At 51.9% G+C, this 17935-nt stretch overlaps 1 protein-coding gene and 1 long non-coding RNA gene across 4 annotated transcripts in view; one reads left to right on the top strand and one right to left on the bottom strand.

Moving 5' to 3' along the window:
• LOC149855968 (uncharacterized) overlaps window positions 1-17935 on the top strand; it is a 228096-nt gene that overhangs the window by 108286 nt on the left and 101875 nt on the right. The window lies entirely within an intron of this gene.
• Window positions 16444-17935, bottom strand: part of CFAP20DC (CFAP20 domain containing) — a 121278-nt gene continuing 119786 nt past the window's right edge. Inside the window, exon 16 of one of the 3 annotated variants that reach the window (XM_090021424.1) lies at window positions 16444-17481. In XM_090021424.1, the coding sequence (XP_089877550.1) occupies window positions 17369-17481 (113 nt within the window). In that variant the 3' untranslated portion in view covers window positions 16444-17368. The remainder of the gene's footprint in view (window positions 17482-17935) is intronic. The other 2 variants (XM_090021421.1, XM_090021420.1) reach the window with 2 other exon arrangements.

The raw sequence follows: 17935 nt of genomic DNA, 5'->3' as shown, positions 1-17935 counted from the left end.
AAAGCCTCTCTTCTCATTACCTCTCGTGGTGTATTCCTGCCTGTTTCCTGGAGTCTTTCTGGGTTTTGGCAAAGAAGGGGAGTAAATGTATTCCTAGCTGACTTGTTTCCAGGGCTGAGTTTCTTACAATGGTCTAATTAAGGTTTGGAAGCTTATTTCAGGAGGAAGCTAATAGATTAATTAGTGAAATTAATTGGTCTTTATTGGTTACACGTATGACTTGAGTTTGGCAGAAAGGGAGCCTGCTACCAAAACACCCCCACGTTCAGCCTGACTCGGATTCAGAGCCAGCAAAAGCGATTTGAAACCTCACAGGAGACGAGGGAGATGCTCAGCGGATGCCGGAGCTGCACAGCCAAATCCCCTGCTCCGCTGCGCTCTGCTGGGACGGGGAGGGGAGGGGAGGGGAGGGTGAAGGCAGCTACCTGCTGCCTCTGTAATGTGTTCCACCCCGGGAGCAGCGTGGAGCCCTCTCAAAGCTGCCCAGATATCCTGGGGCTATTTTAGTGTCTGTGCATTGCAGCAGGGGCCCTCCCACCAGGGCCAGCATGCAGGAAAGTGCAGGATGGTTGCATCCACTCTGGGTTGCTTGCTGCCCCAAGGGAACTCCTGGACACTGGTAAAGTAGCCTTATGGCTTGGCCAGACCTGTGGGCCCGAGGCGGTGACTGAGCCTCACGTGCAGGCGAGTGTCCTTCAGATGCTCCCGTGAGCTCCTGCGCACCCAGCCCACAGCAAGCAAACTCTAGCGTCTGGAGGGAAATCTGGTGCTGGGCATGAGCTGAACCCTACAAAGGAGCAATCGCCAAAGGGGAGATGCTCTAGTCAAGGTGGAGTTTTGCATCTTGTAAAGCTTCCTTGACAGGATAAACCCTAAGCAATTCCCAAAAGAGGAAGAGCTCTGCTAGGTGCACACAGGTCTGGAGAGTATCTCGGCCATTTCTCTCTGCCCACTTTAAATCCACTGCCCTAGGAGGGACTTTGTGAAACACGTCCCTCCGCCCCATGGGAGGAAGGAGCATTCTCGTGCAAGTGGGCTCTGGGCTGGATTTGCCCTGGCAGAGCAGCAGCTCTCTGATGGGCACCTGGAGAACCTCATGCCAGGGGTTGCTTCTCATCTCATTTTGCAATAAATCAGATCTCATTCTCCTGATTAGTTAAGTCCTTCTGAACGATGCTGGCTTATCCTTCCCATCACAGCGTTAGCTCTGTTATCTCGGCAGTGACCTTTGGTGTCATCTCAAATACTTTGTTCTTATTACAGGTTACAAGGTGCTTTTCTTCTGCCAGTTATTTAAATATTGCACTGTTTTCCCCCAGACTTCCTGCACAAAAGAGGATGTCAATCATCCTGTGACATGCACTCTGCTTTCAGCAGCTCAGGTCCTCTGCTGGCAGAGCTGTCTGGACTTCAAAGGAGTTGTGTCAGAAGAGAATTTGTCCCAGGGGGTGAAATCCTGGCTCCGTGGAAGTAAATGGCAAAAGCTGCTGTTGGCTTCAGTGGGGCCAGGATTCCCCTGGGGTATAAGGCCGGGAGTCACCCCTGCAATCACCTAGGTTTCTGCCACCATACCTGCAGGGGAGGAAGTCGTTCATCCACGTCATGTAAATGGCACGGTGGGGACCAGTAACCTGGGGCTGAGCTGCCCAGAGAGGTGCTCTCTCGTGCTCCTGCTTTGCTATGGTTTCTGTGAATTCATGCAAACCTGGTGGGTCCGATTCTCCCCTCTTGCGAACTGGCTTGAAATGAGGACAGCTCCACTGCTCCAGGGGTGCTTCCCCTGGCTTCTGCCAGCACGTGAGGGAGGGATCGGGTTCTGTCACGCGGAGACACTGCAAATGTGCACACTGCAGATGCTTCTTCTTCACTGTGGGCTCAGCCAGTCTCCGTATTGCGTTGACCTGCTGGCTCCTGTCTAGCACGTTCTATTAGGTCCTGGTGTCTACTCCACAAGCAGCCCCAAATGCAGGAACGGCAACATCGTGCTCTCAAAACCAGCTTTGTGTGCTCATGGAGAGGCTTCATAGAGGCTGCGGTGTCTGAGCATCACTCTCCTCCTTTCCCTGGCCATCTCCCTCCTCCCAGAAGCATGTGCTTGGGAACCCATCTGACGCTTAGCCTGACGGGCAGGCATCATTTGCTTCCTTTGCCCAGTGGACTGACTGCTGCATCAGAAAAATTACAACTAAAAGAAAATGAAAGCAAAGACTCTCTCTCAGACACTGGATTGAGTTTGCAGCAGTTGTACCTTTCTGCTGACCTATGCCACTTGTTGCACAACATTTATTTTTAGGGTTTTCTCTTTCTTTCCCCCTTTCTTCCTGTGGTTAGACTTGGATGTGGCAATGTGTTTGTGGGACAGTCTCCCACCCAGCTCCCTGCAATGTTTACCCTGTGGCCGGGGCTTTCCCCATCTTTCTGTACCACCCATGCAAATGGTATAGATCACCTGAAAATGAATGTGGACCAACAGGAACCAACACTGTTTGGCTAAGCAGGCCCTCGTTATTTCTTACCTGGATCAGTTGTACATGTTGGAGAAGGTTCTGCACCTCTGTTACAGCACATTAAAATCCATTACTGTGCACAGCCTTCCTGCTTCCTCCCAGAGATGGGGCACTGTTGTTTGCTCAGCTGGAGCAGGCTTCCAGGTACCAGGGTTCAGAAGTGGCAGGTCATGTGGACTCTTGGTAGAACGGTGCAAGGCATCTTGTGCAAAGGCCTGTGCAGCACTGAAATCCCACTTGGGCCACCCACCTCACTGCACCTGACCACCTTCCAGGCTCTGTGTGCCTCCTTGGGGGAGCCTCACATCCGGCTGACCCCCTTTCTGGAGCACACCTGCAAGCCTGTGAGTAATGTTGCCACCACCCAGGGTCTGGATTGATCCTGGCCTTGTGCCCCCTGGGAAACACAGGCCTAGTAGTCCTTGAGGGTACTTTACCCACTGCAAGAACTTGGGGTACTTCCCTCAGTCTGAAGCACAAATAGTGGTCTCCCTCAGTCAGCCGAACCAAGGCATAATCTAGACCCCCTCCCAATAAGTCTTCTACACTAGGGACAGAGGAGAACTTTATTGGTTACAAGGAGTAGGTTTTGGGTTAGAGTACTGGGTAGAGAAATATCAGAGAAATAACTTAGAGCAAACAATGTCATGGTAGCCTTTGATCACGCATCTGAATTACTGCAAGCTATATATCTAGTTAGATCTCAAGTAGCTTATTCACAAGTATTATCCAGAGGCAGGTGGCAATTCCCTCTGGAGTTAGGCAGTTCATTGACCAGAAGTTTCAAGAAAGAGAGCGAGTTTCAGATCGTCCAGCTTCTCTGAGAGTCCTCAGTATGGCTGCTGCCCTGCCTCCTGGGCAGTCCTTAACTTATATAGGCCTTATGACCTCATTTACCCGATCCAATGAAGGCCAGCAGCTGTTGGCTGCCAGCCAACCAATTTGAAATGCATGACTGGTTGCCGGGTAGACTGGCAGGGTCTCTAGCCCCCTCCCAGTCATCCCACTCGTATGATCAGGGGACAGCAGGGCAGGCCCTATGAGGAGAGGCTACGGGACCTGAACCTGTTCAGCCTCCAAAAGAGAAGGCTGAGGGGGGATCTTGTGGCCTGTTATAAACTAGTCAGGGGGGACCAGCAGGCATTGTTCCCCCGAGCACTGCCAGGAGTGACCAGGAATAACGGTCACAAGCTGGCAGAGGGTAGGTTTAGGCTAGATATCAGGAGGCACAACTTCACAGTCAGGGCGGCTAGGGTCTGGAACCAGCTTCCAAGAGAAGTGGTGCTGGCTCCTACCCTGGGGGTGTTTAAGAGGAGGTTAGATGAACACCTTGCTGGGGTCGTTTGACCCCAGTACTCTTTCCTGCCATGGCAGGGGGTCGGACTAGATGATCTGCTCAGGTCCCTTCCGACCCTAGAAACTATGAAATTATGATACTGCTTAAAACAATAGGGAGTTTAAGCCCCTACCCAGGTGTGTGAGGCCAGTCATGTAGACAGCGGGAGCAGGCTTCCCCCTGCCTCAGAAATGTATCCAGCTCAGGTTACAACTCAGGGTTACCTGAAGCCAATGGGGCCTGGGGTATCTGCCCTCTGTAGTGACCCTGGTAACCAAACTGTCAGCTTGGTCACCCACCTGATAGCAGAGTTTGGGAAGAGACAGAGATGCCCTTCTGCCACAGGCTGGGGGGCACTGTTGTTTGCTGAGATGGAGCAGGCTTCCAGGTACCAGGGCTCAGGAAGTGGGCTCAGGTCACGTGGACTCTTGGTAGCACGGTGCAAGACCCTTGTGCAAAGGCCTGTGCAGCACTGAAATCCCCCTCAAACTCTCAGATCAGGGGTCACTGAGGACAGCCTACTGCTGCCCCACTCTCCAGCGGCTGATTTCATCTGAAGCACTTACACACTTGTGAACCAGCTCGCGGCCGCCTGGCAGCAGCCCCCACTATTGCACCCCAGGACCTGTCTGACCAAACTGACTGTGTCCATTTGTAAACACTCTGTCCTGACAATAAATCACTGAGTCTGTTATGGCACAGGGCACATTTCAGTTGCTGACTCTCCTGTATAACATCCGCCGTAGTGAGAAAAATTGAGTTAAGTTGCCTTTTGATAGTGAAAAATCTTTCTTTGAAGCAGGCACCGTAGTCCTTAGAAGATGCTGTGCCTTATTAGCCCTGTATCTGTGGATGCCTAGTGCCTTACTAGCAATGACAACATCCAGATTGGCAATTATTATGAATATGATTTCCATATAGTTTTTTCCAATATTTCACCGAGCTCATCGGTCTCCTCCAGTAGCACAGCACGGCCCTGGTTCTGTATTCCACGGATGCAGTAGCAGTTTCCTACGCTTTGTTATCTCTTGCAAGGGTTTCTTACGTCTGGGCTGTACTCACAGGTGCTATGGGGCAGCCTAGCAGCACAGGGATACTGTGACAAAGGGCCCCAGCAAGAAATCCTCGGCTACGCAGGGAGCTAGAGTCTGCCTTAATACCAACCACCACCTGTGACCTGCCTGCGTGTGCAGCTTTGGGCAAGCAGCTCCTGGTGTCTTTTAACTGTAATTCAAATTTTACAGGCATCAAAACAACAACAGAGGGAAGAATGCATAATGTCACTGTAGCCATTAGCTTTATTACTCCGAACAAAGGGACCGGCGCAGCGTGGCTGGAAGTTGGGCATGGCACAGCACGCTGTCGGGAGCAGCGTGCCAGCCGCTGCGACAGTGATGGATAGACAGTGGTGATGCTGCTGAGTTTCAATTATTGCTGGCTGAACCGTTCCTTGTTAATAATGTTTGTTGCCATCGTAACTCTTTGCTTGGCGGGTGAGACCCTTCCCGGGACGTCTGTGCTACCCAGGAGTCATCAGCCTGCAGTGGGGCGGCTGCTTCAGCTGTGGGGCAGGCCCAGGGAGTCGCTCAGTACCACGTCTCCCCCCGTGGGGGGCTGGCTCACATGTCTCAAGTGATGTCCCAGAAGTCCAGTGTTGCTTGAGTTGTTGTGGAGGGTCCAGGCAACGGGGGAGATTTGCAAACATCTTTGTGCCTCACTGTCCAAATGCTTCCACAGCGGGTGGCCCTTGCCCCTGTGCCGTTAGCCAGCGGAGTCCATCCTTGCATGGGATCTAAGCATGGTGTCACGTCACCCTGGCTGTCTGTGCTGCAGTGAGCGCATCCACCGAAGGACCCGACCTCAGCAGTGATGGGCGCGTGAACTGGCACTTTCAGTTGGGAAAGATTCATGTAGGCATTTCAGGGCGCATTTGTGGGGGAAGGGAGGTTCTTTTACCATTTGAGCAGCTCTAGTTTGAGATAGAGGCAGGGGGAAAGCGTCTCTGTTGTCGCACTGTGGGGCCCCGTCATGCGCAGGGTGAAGCACCGGAGCCTGCTTCAGCATCGGCAGAAGCTCCTCCTGGGCTCGTGACTTCAACACAGCCAGGGCGTCTGCTCTGGAATCGGCCCCTGGGGGAACACGTCCCATCCCCGACTGTCTCAGCATCCAGCTTCTCCCCTCCCTTTTCCTTTCCTGCTTCCAGTTCCCAGCTCTTCTCCCTTTAGCCATCCTGAATAGCTCCCGCCCTCCTTGCTGTAACAAGCTCTCTGTTATTATCCAGAAGACAGGTATTGATACTAGTAATTTTGCTGCAGCCACAAATGACCCGGTGAGCAGTGCAGCGCAGAAGGTCAGCCCTGTGCTCTGAGCTAATTACTATCACTCGTAATTCTTCCTCCTTCAGCACCAGCACAAGACCCGGCACTGTCCTCCATGCTGTGTTGCAGGTGCTGAAATCTCGGGAGTCTGGCTGCTCCTTCCCTTCCTCTTCCCACCATCCCCTTCTCCCACCCTGCCCAGCCCCAGCCCCAGCCCCAGCCCCAGCCCACAGGCTCTGTGCTGCCCAGGCTTGGTGCTCCTCACCACTGAGGGGTGTAGGGGGTCGTAACGGATGCTCGTGCAGATTTAACTGTTCATCAGAAGCTTGCTGCGGCAGATGCCACGCGTCAGTGACGTGCTTCGTGCGCCCGGCACAGTCTGCCTCCTCCGTTTTGTAGGAAGGAGCCAGTCCTGGCACGGCTCACGGCGAGGACTCGTGTTGAGCCCCCGGGCCCCACCCTGAGAGGTCGCTGTGCCGTACTGACTGCACATCGATACCAAGGGCTGCCGGTGTAATCCAGCGCTCTCTTAGTAAGCGCCCAACGATCAGCTTCTGATAGAAATCACATCTGCAGTCTTTTCCCCATGGATTGAGCTTAGTTTCACAGAAAAATGTCAGTCTCAGCAATTTAAGTGTCCAGTATTACAATTAGATTTAGAAATCAAATTCCTCCGCTAGCGACCTGGGCACTCATTACCACCAGTCCCGGGCTGCGTGAATGCTGTTCCTCTTGCCAGTCATCATCGTCTCTCCTTGATAAGGATCCATGTTATTAAAACAAATACATGGCTGGTGCATGCCGGAGGGCCTGAGCACTTGAGCAGGGTCTCATAGAGCATCAGCAACCAGGCAAAGCAGCGACAGAAACATCCCAACTGCCTCCACTCCCCTGAAACAGGAGCCTCTTGGCGAGGAGAGCCTGCAGCTGCTATTGTGTGCAACCTCTGGAGCCGTGCAGGTGGCCCTGCCCATAGGAGACACGCTGGTGGGCACAGCACCGTACATATCTGCCCAGTCTGCAACTCCAACCCTCCCGCCTGCCTTTGGGCTCTAGGCTGGGGCTGGGGCAGTCAAGGAGTCAAGCCTGCATCAGCTGGGAAGCGCTGGGCATGCTCAGCGCCCCTCCGGAGTGTGAGCTGGAAGGATGCTCCCTGTGCGGCACGGCAGGCAGCGAGGAAAGGTCCCACCAGCTCAGAGTGGAGCTCGTCAGCATAGGAGCACCTTTTCCGCTCCCCTGAGGCAAGCGGAGGTCTAGGAGACTGCTACAGGGATGACCCTTCCTTCCCCCCCTTGGTGCCTTCAGCAAGCTTGTCTACTGTGAAGTGGAGAGCTGTGGCAGAGGCCCTGGCACCAGTCTTGCACCTGCATGCACCACCGCTCAGGGACCCTGTTGGGACCAGCTGGCTTGGTCCATCAGAGAGGCCCTTGCGGACATCCACACGCAAACAACCGCCTGGAGAAACCACCAGGTAACCGGAGGGGCTTGCCCGCGCGGCGTCCGCCTGGCACGGAAACGCCTCCCGCAGTGGCTGAGGGTGCACAGCTGAGCCACCGGGCCCTCACCTCACCCCCTGGTCACGTCCGGGCAAGCCTTTTCTTTGTGTCGTGTACGCAGCACAGTGGGGCCTCCGCACGTTCAGCCTCTGGCAGGATGCGCCCTTGATCTCAGCCGGCACCTCGATATGTCCCCGGAGCGAGAACAACGGATGGTGGTGCTCCGCGGGTGGCTGAAGGTTGCTCAGTAGCGGGAAGCTGGACACTTGTTGACCATCAGCGCCCAGGCGTTGCCAGGCTGTGCTCTGCAGTGCCACAGCACAGTGCAGTGGGGGCGCACGGAGCTGCACAGCTCTCAGCCTGGCCTCAGTGCTTTATCCAGGCGCAAATGACACTGGGCATTTTGAAAGAGAGGTGGCAGCTGGTGGCTTGGTGCCCATGCCAGGGAGACTGGTGAAAAATATTTATTCAGACCCATTCTGGGCAATAAACTGTGGATGAAGAAGGATTTCCATGATAGAGAAAGCTGCCTAAGAGCCGTGGGAGTCTACTCAATAATCCAGTTATGAAAAATGCCAGTACTGTGTTTAATAGAAAACAGCAACTGCTCTTGAAATCCTGTTGGGGGCCATTGCATGGAAGAAGAGTTCAGAGCTGCTCAGCACACGTGGACTTTATTGTGTGTTACGCTGACGTACACAGGGCCTGAAAAACAATTGTCAAAAATTGTCAGAAACTTCATCCCAAACTTCATCCCACATGTTAACACCATTAACTCACCAGAAGAGAAACACCGAACCACTGGCAAATAGAAAGAGAATAGTCAGAAAGAGAAAACTCAACGTTTATTGGAAAATAATTTCCGCAGTATAATAATTATCCATTACTCTGGAGTATACCTGGTGTTAGCAGTTATGATCTTGGTGCCAGCATGTTTCCTGCTTTCCAAAGCAAACAAACCTATGTCTGAGTGTAACTGCATTTCCTAGACCTTTTAGGTTCGTTTTCAGTTCAACATAAAACCTTGCTGCTTAAAGAGGAAAAAATGCCCTAAGAGAAATACAAAGTTATAATTCAGTCAAGGCTTTTTGGTGGCATCATGCACCCATTTTAATGGAAGAAGAGCCCTGAAATTGAATTTGGGACTGAAGACGTTGTGCAGAATCCTTCCCTGTTGAGGGGCCGTGTCAGATCATATTTTATGTGCTTCATAAAGCATCAAATAGTACACGTTTAACTCATGCACATTTAAATTGTGCGAAGCACAGTTTCTAGTGCCAGAGACGCAGAGAAGAAGAGCGACTGCAGGGTTGGAAGCGTCCGAGGAGAGATAAGGGGAATCAAACGCACGCATTACCATGGGTCACTCTTACACCGTTGAGCCTTTTAACTCCAGAACAGCCTCTGCTTGTGCAGGAGTGGGAATCAGTTCCCAGCAGCTAAGACGGGCTGGGATGCTGGACAGCCGACCCCAGTGGCACAGCGCAGGAAAGGCTGCTCTTGGACCCGTGGAGCTATGGCTTGGTGCTGTCGCAATGCAAAGCCTCGTTTGAAGGCTCTTCCTTGGAGGACTGGGTGCTGTTTGCCTCCACATAACACTGGTTTAGCTGGGTTGAGATTTTTTTAAACAATAAAGGGCTGAGAATTAAGGGCTTTGTATCCTACACGTGCAGAGCTGCAGGCAGCTGCTGGGGTTGATTTGAGTTTTGGCCAAGGAGCTGTCTGGTGGCAAACTGTGGACTTTCCCCATAGCCCTGGCAGCCTGTGCTTGCACCCAGAGGAAACGGGCAAGAGGCTTGAGCCCCCATGTCAGGCGGAGCCAGCACGCTGAGCATGAGCCCAGCGGGGACGGCGGCATCCCTGAGCTGCCGGGCGTTTGCTTGCGCCGTGGAACCAAAGAGGCTCTGTGTAGGCCCACATTAGCCGTTGCGCATGCGCTCGCTGCGGGGTGGGCACGGGCTGTTGGCGCACAGAATTCCCCCGCAAACTATCACTTACATAGAGGGCGTTCCCGCCATCCTCGCCGTCCTGGTGCTTTGCGCCTTCTGGAGCAGGCTGCTCAACACGGCTCAGCCAACAATAAATTTGACTATAAATGTCTCTTTCCCATTTAAACAATGGGTCATTAACTTTAACAGTGTCAAAGTGTTCCCACTATTACATTCAACACAATTAGCGCACAAGGTAATATGAAACCCCACACGTCACGTGGAGGAAGGCATTTATACCTTGCTTATAATTGGCATTGCAGAGCACCAGCCTGCACCATAAGTGAATTAGGGAGGAGGCATTTGCCCTCGTGACAGCATGCAGGGGTCAGAGCAGGCCAGGGGAGTGAGAGAAGCCAGGCATGGTCACACCCCGCTTGGCTTGGCATCGCTGGTGCTCTACAAGTCAAGGAAGCGGAGCCAGTGGATGGACACACACTGGACATGACCTGCCAAGGAGTCAGACGGTTATTTCTACTGCGTGCACTGCAGGACCGTGGGGACCGAGCAGCATGGTGCACAGGGATAGCTGGTCTCTGCGACGAAGGTGGGCAGGCACGGGCAGCATGCAGCCCTCTGAGCTGGGGCCGCAGGAGAAAGGGAGCCCAGACTAGCAGAGGCTTGGCCCGAGTCGGGAAGTCTGGTGCTGTGAGAGCCTGTGAAGCAAGGCCTCCCTGCGCGGCACCTGATGTCACTGCCCCTCAGCGGCGACTTCTCTAGCTGTGTACTTTAGGTGTCCCCAGTCTGGCCCTTGCAGGCGGCTCCTGGGTGAGGGGCAGGCTCCGCAGCTGCTTTCCCTGAACCCGGGGCGCCTGGGCTCTGACACCGGGGTGTCACGAGTGAGATGTCTCAGGCTAATGCGTGCTCTCTGGGGAGCTGCCGGGGGCTTTGCACCTTCACGGGCCTCCCTTCTTCACTCCCTCTCCCCTACCCCTCTATTTCACTGGTGATTGTAAGCTGAGATTTCATTCCAGTGCAGCCAGGGAGTGTCAGTGTTAATGCTGCAGAGATCACTGCTGGCAGTAGTGTAAACGGGTGAGGCTCCAAGGGGCAGGGATGGGATGGGACAACAGCAAGACAAGGCAGGCGGGAGCAGGTTATGACATCCGGAGCAGGGTGAGTGAGCATGGACGGCCAGGCCCCGTCAGGTGGCGGAGTGCTGGAGACGGTCGGTGCCACGTAGACGTATCCTTATACTCGGGCTCCAGTTTGGGCCCAGCTCCAGCAATGAGCCAGCAACGGGCCAGTCGTTGGCACTGCCGAGCAGGGTGGACACGTGGCAAGCAGCTGAGCAGTGTGCGAGCGGGCAGGAGGGTGCTGCCACAAGGGCTCCCTGGTTCATAGAAATGAGGTTTTATTACCTTTTGTTATTCCTCCGTGTGGAAGTCACGCAGCTCGCCCAGGCAGCAGCGGGGGCTCTGAAAAGCTGCAGGCTGCTTTTCTTGGTCAAAACCCAGCTATTTTAACATACGCTTCCCTTGGTCTCGGGGCGAGCAGAACTCGGCACAGAGCCCAGTTGCTCACACGCAGCCCAGCTAACCAAAGCGCCGCCACCCCAACGTTAGAGTTTAAAACCCGGCTGCAGCCCGCTGCGCCCATCTGCTTGCCTGTACCGGAGGATTCGTGCCCTCGGCACCCGCGAGCACCCGGGGGACTGGCATCGTGCTTCCAGTGATGCAGCAGCACCTTAACGCGGAGGAGACTGTTCACAGAAACTCTCCTCAACTTTATGAATTCATTTGGCGATTACTCAGCACAGTAACAAATGCCTGTAGAGCTTTGTTATTCTGCACATCAGGTGGTAAAACTGTAGCTGTGAATAAATTGCCTGTAGTACGATTTTTGCCCTTAATGCTGCAGCAGCAGATGGCCTAATAAATATGCAGTGTTTTAAAAGTGCATTTGCAATTTCAGCGCCCTGCATTCCCTCCCCTGCCCTTTGGTGTCCTGCACAGACCTAACATAGGAGCATCCCATACGAGACTTTGTAACAGCGTGAAGCAAACGGCTTCTGATGTGCAGGCATGCTCCGCATGTGCAGCAGTTGCCCGAGGAGACGGGAGCGTTTCTGTGCAGAAAGCCACCACGGCCCCTCCAAGCCAGCCTGCCCTCCCACACTGAGAGACGCTGGGCCTGCTCCCCCTGGGCCGACCTTCCTCGACCCCACGCCTGGGGCCAGGCCGACGTTCACTGTCAGCCGTGGGGTCGTTCCAGGAGCCAGGCACTTCCAGCACACCCTTTTGGGGGTGAGGCGCTTGCTGTCTGTGCCCACGTGCTGGCCCAACTGGAAAAGGAGGGAGAGCGGCCAGAGGATTTCCCTGGAGAGCTGTGGCTGGGCGAGTGGGTTTGCTGCACCTGACTGGCTTCTCCTTTTGCAGCGCAGGAAGTGAGGTGCTGCAGAGAAGAGCTGGAGTTCAGGTGTCTGCTGCCCGCCTGCACCGAACACCGTCCATGTGAGTGGACGAGGGAGACTTAGTCACCAAGCCGAGCGCTGGGTCTCTGTACCAGGCAGCAGGTGCGTCGCAGGGGCAGTATTTTTCCTCAGCGCCCTCAGCTAAGGAAGTGCCCCTCCTTTCTGAGCACGCTGCATCGGTCAAAGCTGTCTAGAGGCCTGCAGATCTGACTGAGGAACTGGCCATTTTAATGTGAAGCGAGCAGACCCTGGGGCCTTGCCGAGCGGCTCCTCGCACCACCGAACCCAGCACAGGCAGGCCTGCTGCTTGTCAGCAGTCCCCTGCGGTCCTAGCATGGAGCTGCAGAGCTGCCACCCCGCGCCAGCTCGGAGGCTGGGATGCTGCTGAAGAGGTGCGGGGACAGTGACGAAGGCTGGCTCAAAGGCGTCAGGGCAGGTGCAAAGGGGCGTCAGCGCCTGGCCCGGTTCCAGCGCCCGAGCAGGATCCTGAGATACCGCAGCTCCGACTGCCCGGACAGCTGCTGACAGGCTCTGAGGTTAAGCCTCAGATCAGCAAAGAGAGGCAGAGTTGTTACCTGCACCTCCCTGGGGGCTTGAAGCCAAGCTGGCAGTTTAGCAGGGGGCTGCTTTTAAGTAGGTTTTCTTTTTAAGCGCCAAAAAAGGTGGCAGCTGTGGATGCCGCGTTACTATAGTAACCATGGGAGACAGCGGCAATCAGTAATGTTACTACAAAAAACAAAGACAGATTGGTTTTATTATTATAGATATTTATTTCACGTGTAGGTCATTGCTTACATGCCCTCATCTCCCCATAAGCCTCATTATATAATGAGAGACGATGGAGAAGGTTCTTGTAGCACTCAGTACAATTATTAACCAAAACAGGTTTCAGAAGTACATCTCGGGGCACAAAACCTTCGCTGTCGTCTCTCTGACACAGCGGCTGGATGGCCGTGTCCCGAGTGGAGCCGTGCCGGTAGCGGAGCACTTGCCTTCCACGTGCCTGCACCTGGTCCCTATGGCCGCGGAAGCAGCTGGTGGGCTCCAGCTCTGCGCCTGTTTGGGACCAACGTTGCCCAGGGGCTGCTCTGGGTGTGTTCAGTGCCTGGCAGTGTCGAACCCGGGTTTGACAGCCCATACCTGCTACTCAGTTTCCACAGGGAACTCAGCGTGGCATTTGGGCAGGTGTCCCAGAGGCAGCAGTGAGCTCCTTTGGGACTCTCGGGCACATCAGGATTCAATTTAGCACCTTCCTTTGGGCCTTGGAAAAGGCAGCGGGGTCTAAGAGCAGAGGGATGAAGGAGGATGCATCAGCAATGGATCGAGCTGTTCTATTTAATGTAGGGAGCATTTTCAACTAGGCAAACAGCAGACCTCAGGGAAAGGGCCCATGTGGACACACTGGGGCCCAACTGAGTTAAAGGTTTGAAGAAAAAACCCACGCTAGTCAAAATCCAGCTGACAAGGGGCAGTCTGCTGTCTCCTACAACTAGAATCGAGCCGAGGAGTCTCTCTTGCTCAATGTGCGCGTGCAGAGAGAGGTCTGTGATTGATGACCTTCCCTGGAGATGTGCTGACTCCAGACAGCACCCACCAAGCTAGCGCTGATTTCTGCATCTTTGCAGCAGGTCTCAAGAGCGTTAATGCAGGTTTATGAAAACCGATTGCATTCCTAGCACCGCTCCGTGCTCTGGGATCCTGTCTGACACGGGGACTCTGGAAACGGTTTGCTAGTCTGGAATCTCATGCTGAGCCCGTTTATACATGCTTGAAAGGCCACACTCCTGGGAATGAGGTGAGTCTCGTGAACCACAAGTCAGTGCCGCACATAGTGGCTAGGAGGAAATCAGTGCGCTTCCTTCAGACTTGCCGTTTTCAGCATAAACAATAACTTTGACAAATTGGGAGAGCGAGAGGCTATCCTGGGCTTCACCTTCGAAATGCTTCGTCCTGGGCTCCTGGAGTGACGATGGAGAAGGAATCTCAGTAACCAAAGACCCTTTAGTTGTAGCAAAGCCTCAGTGGTTTGTGGACTTGTTGCAGTTGTTCATGTTCTCATGACACCGGACCTACAAGATGTCAAAGACATGCGGCTTTTCACAAAAGCAATCAGCCTAAATTAATGATCCCAAGAGACCCTGATACTCAGTAATGCCTGTGTTTTTTAGTTGTGAAAGTGAGATGGTTTTATTTAAAATAAAGGCCTATTGAAACAACATGGCAGGGGCAGAGGAGTTGCTGCTGAACAAGGAAGGGAAAATGAGAAAACCACGGCACGCTCCGTTTCGAAGATACAGGCTCCTGACTCAGAGAAGCGTTACTACACAAAGGAGCAGCGTTCGCAAGCGATGGAAACCCCATGCAGACCTCTCCCGTGTTGCCACCTGTCACTGGGAAATATCATCTCTTTTCAAAAGGGTATTTCAGACACTTCAAGGGATCTAAATGCTCGATAATTGTGGCTTTCTACTTCACAACCACTTTGACAAGGATGTGGGGAAGGAGCTGTTGCTATTTATACAAGCTGAAATAAAGAACTTTAATTTTGCCTCCCAGGTGAGGACTCGTGCTAGTCATTGTGCTGTGGTGCTAGAGTCACCATCGTTCCCAAGAGGCAGTTCAAAAAGCCCTATCAGCGCATCAGCATTTCCCCCAGGCAGAGACGCATGTAACAAGACCAGTCTATCTGCTGGTCCACTGGAGATTTCGACGCTCCCGATGCATGGTTGTGTAACCACTGCTTTTGTCCAAGGAAGTCACCATTCAAAGACAACCAGGAACCAGGAAGCAGTCTGGACTCAGCGCTGCCCTGCAACAGCAGACTGCACCTTTGAGATTGGGAGACCCAGGGCAGTAACAGGGAATAGAAACTGTCCAGTTCCAAAAACCATGATGGCACATTGTGGATCAGCCCAATTTTTCATAGCCTAGGATATGATCCTTAAAGGGCAAACTATCGTGTCAAGCAACCTTTTGAATTGACCATGGGACTAGCACGAAAAGGGAAAGTGTCTGCCCAGCAGTGCATGAGGTCTGTAATTACAGCGTGCGGGTCCCACTGGCACCCAAGATCACAACAGCATGCAGGGGGTGCACGTGTCTGCCAAGGAAGCACAATCTGATCTTATGCAAACTGCTATTAACAAACAGATTTTTCAATTGATTCCAGAATATGCATTAACTGAGATCCATAATTACAAACAATTCAGAGCCCTATCATTTTTAACCACTTGCCAGTTATCACCTGGGCTAATTCCGTGACATTAGAACGCATTTTTCTGAACAGAAATTCAGAGCCTGAATTTCTGCAGATAACTGCTGTGGCAGAGCACTGTGTATAATAAGCAGAGGGTTAGGACAAGTGTCAGTAGAAATGCCTGTAACTCACTTTTCCTGTGAGTAACACATTCCCTTTAACCTTTTCTGGAGAAGTATGAAGTTATTTGAATAATGTGGCACCCACAGGTGCACCATTAAACAAGCTCTAATTTCTCTCTCTCCAAGGCTGTGCTTTTTTTAGTGGGGAAAAAAGGTTTGTTCACATACCAGTATGTCGACTTGTTTAACATTGTCTAGAAGTCTCCCCAGAAAAAAGGAGTAAGGCAAAGTTAAGCCACGCATGCACTGCTGAAAGCACCAGTTGAAGGATGCCGTGATACAGGCCAGGCTAGCGTCTGACATCTTTCATGTCTTCTGCCGGGTGACCCGAGGAGTGCAGTAACCAGGCAGTGCTCATGTGAGGCCCTGTCCTGGCATCTGAATGACAACGCAGGTCTAACTGCTGCATCTGTACTCATCTTGTTTGAAAGTGGCAGTAGACCGTTGTGTATACTCTGTCAAATAGTCTCAAATGCTTGGAGACATTTTAAAACGGGAATGGCTAGCACAGTGAGTGCCGAATCCTGCGTTCCTCACTCAGGCTAAACTAAAGGCCAGCTAAGCTGCCTTGCCTGAATAAAGTCTTTGTGAGCAGCTCGGGGTTTGCTCCTGAATAAATGTTAATTACCAGAATCTATGCTCTGTAGCTGAAACTGTAACACCTGCAAGGGGACTCGGAAGGAAGCCTGACAACTTCGAAAGTGGCTCCCTTATTACATTTGAAGAAATGAACTTGTTGTAAAATGCCTCTCCCCCAGATGCTTGATGTTCTTGAGATGCCTTCAAGATGGGCTTGAATAACAAAGCTACCAGGGCAAAGCTAATCCTGTAAAGTTACAGTGCATGCAGTTCTGCTGGCAGAGCCCACGTTGATCTGCAAGCATGGGGAGGCCAGGATCTGGCCCAAGAGTCAAGTGGCCTTTGCACAAAACATCAGCAGTCACCTGCCTTCCAGTATTTTACTATGCTTCAGATGTTTGCCTTGATTTAAGAGCATGTGAACCATGGACAAATCCCCTACATTAGTCTTCTTTCTGACGAAAAGGAGAACGGCATCTACAAGGGGAAAAAGTATTGGCTATTTCCCCCTCAGCTTGACTGGATCGCAAAGTGATACAAGAACATAAAAATGGGTCCAGTCAGAGACTGTCTTTTACTGGAACACAGCAATTAAAATACTTGTGTGTGAGCGCGCAGGCTGAGTGCATCCGACCTGCGAACACTGTGCATAGCTGCTTTCACTTATTAAGAACCCATTTTCTATGAAACTGTCGGCACCAACACCAAGGATCGCCGAACCGTCGAAAACGAGGGCTGGAGGGGCCCTCGAGAGCTCTAGTCCAGCCCCCTGCTCAAAGCAGGACTGCTCCCAACTAGGTGGTTAAGGTGTCTCAGAAGCACTGATATGGTAATATCATTTAATTAGTGAGAAACTTTCTTGCAGAGGAAGGAAAGTTGCCTTTTGTGACGAGGAAGGAGAGAGTGCTCGCAGAACACGTCTTGGAACATCACACTGTATTTCTTGAAGAATAAAGATAAGATGCTAGGGAACCAATTAAAACAAATATCCATTAAACAAGGAGTGAAAAAATATAGTTTGTTTGTATCAAGCCATAATTTACAGACCAGTGCTGCAAAAACTGAATTTATTCACATACAGTCCTTAATACTGAATATAAAATAAGCCAGCATCAGAGGCAATGTCAGAGCCCCACGAGCTGGTGCATTGTGTGATTTTTCACTGCAACATAACCGAGTACAAAACTACAACAATAGGATATTATTTACAAAACAATACATTCCATTTGCAAACTGCTTGTCAAGTCAATTGTTGAAATGACACAAAAATGTTATATTTTGCTCAGTACTTTACCGGGAACTAAACATGTACATCTCTTTCAACAGAGGAACGCCCTCCATAGTGCAACCTGGCTACGCCAGTTCATAGTATTTCCCAGTTTTTGGATCAAAATAACAGTTCAGACATGGATCATATTGAAGAGTCAAGACTTCCTCATCATCTTCAGCACTGAAGTCATCTTCACCTGTGTGAAGGGGGAAAAACAGAGTAGATTACTGCTCCATTGCTCACAAAGTGTCAGGGAGACGCCTATTTTATCTGTCACACGTGACACGCTCCCCAAAGGGGTGTCATTCTTTTGACTTCTGTGCAAAACCTTAAAATGGTCACCCTCAAAGTGTGAATTTATGCTTTCATTGAGAGTCTAAGATATCACTGTATTTCAGTTGAACATACATCATTCAGGGCTCGCCCAAGAACTGGATAACACCATGCTTGCTGGAATCATCTACTAAAGCTAACCAAAAAATAATCCTGTTGATACCTGGTCAAAGTACTCCTAATGGAGATCTTTCCCAATCAGCTGCTTAAATAATAATGTATTTTGCATGCACATAAAAATGCAGTCAATTGCCTTTTAAAATCTGTAAGAATGAAACTGCACACTATCAAAATGTTCCAGGTGGAAGAATCAGAAA

The sequence above is a fragment of the Crocodylus siamensis genome, chromosome 11 (genome assembly GCF_052110815.1).
Source record: "Crocodylus siamensis isolate JL-2025a chromosome 11, ASM5211081v1, whole genome shotgun sequence".
Classification (NCBI taxonomy): Eukaryota; Metazoa; Chordata; order Crocodylia; family Crocodylidae; genus Crocodylus; species Crocodylus siamensis.
The sequence above is the reverse complement of the archived record's forward strand: the minus strand, read 5'-3'. Positions and strand labels throughout refer to the sequence as shown.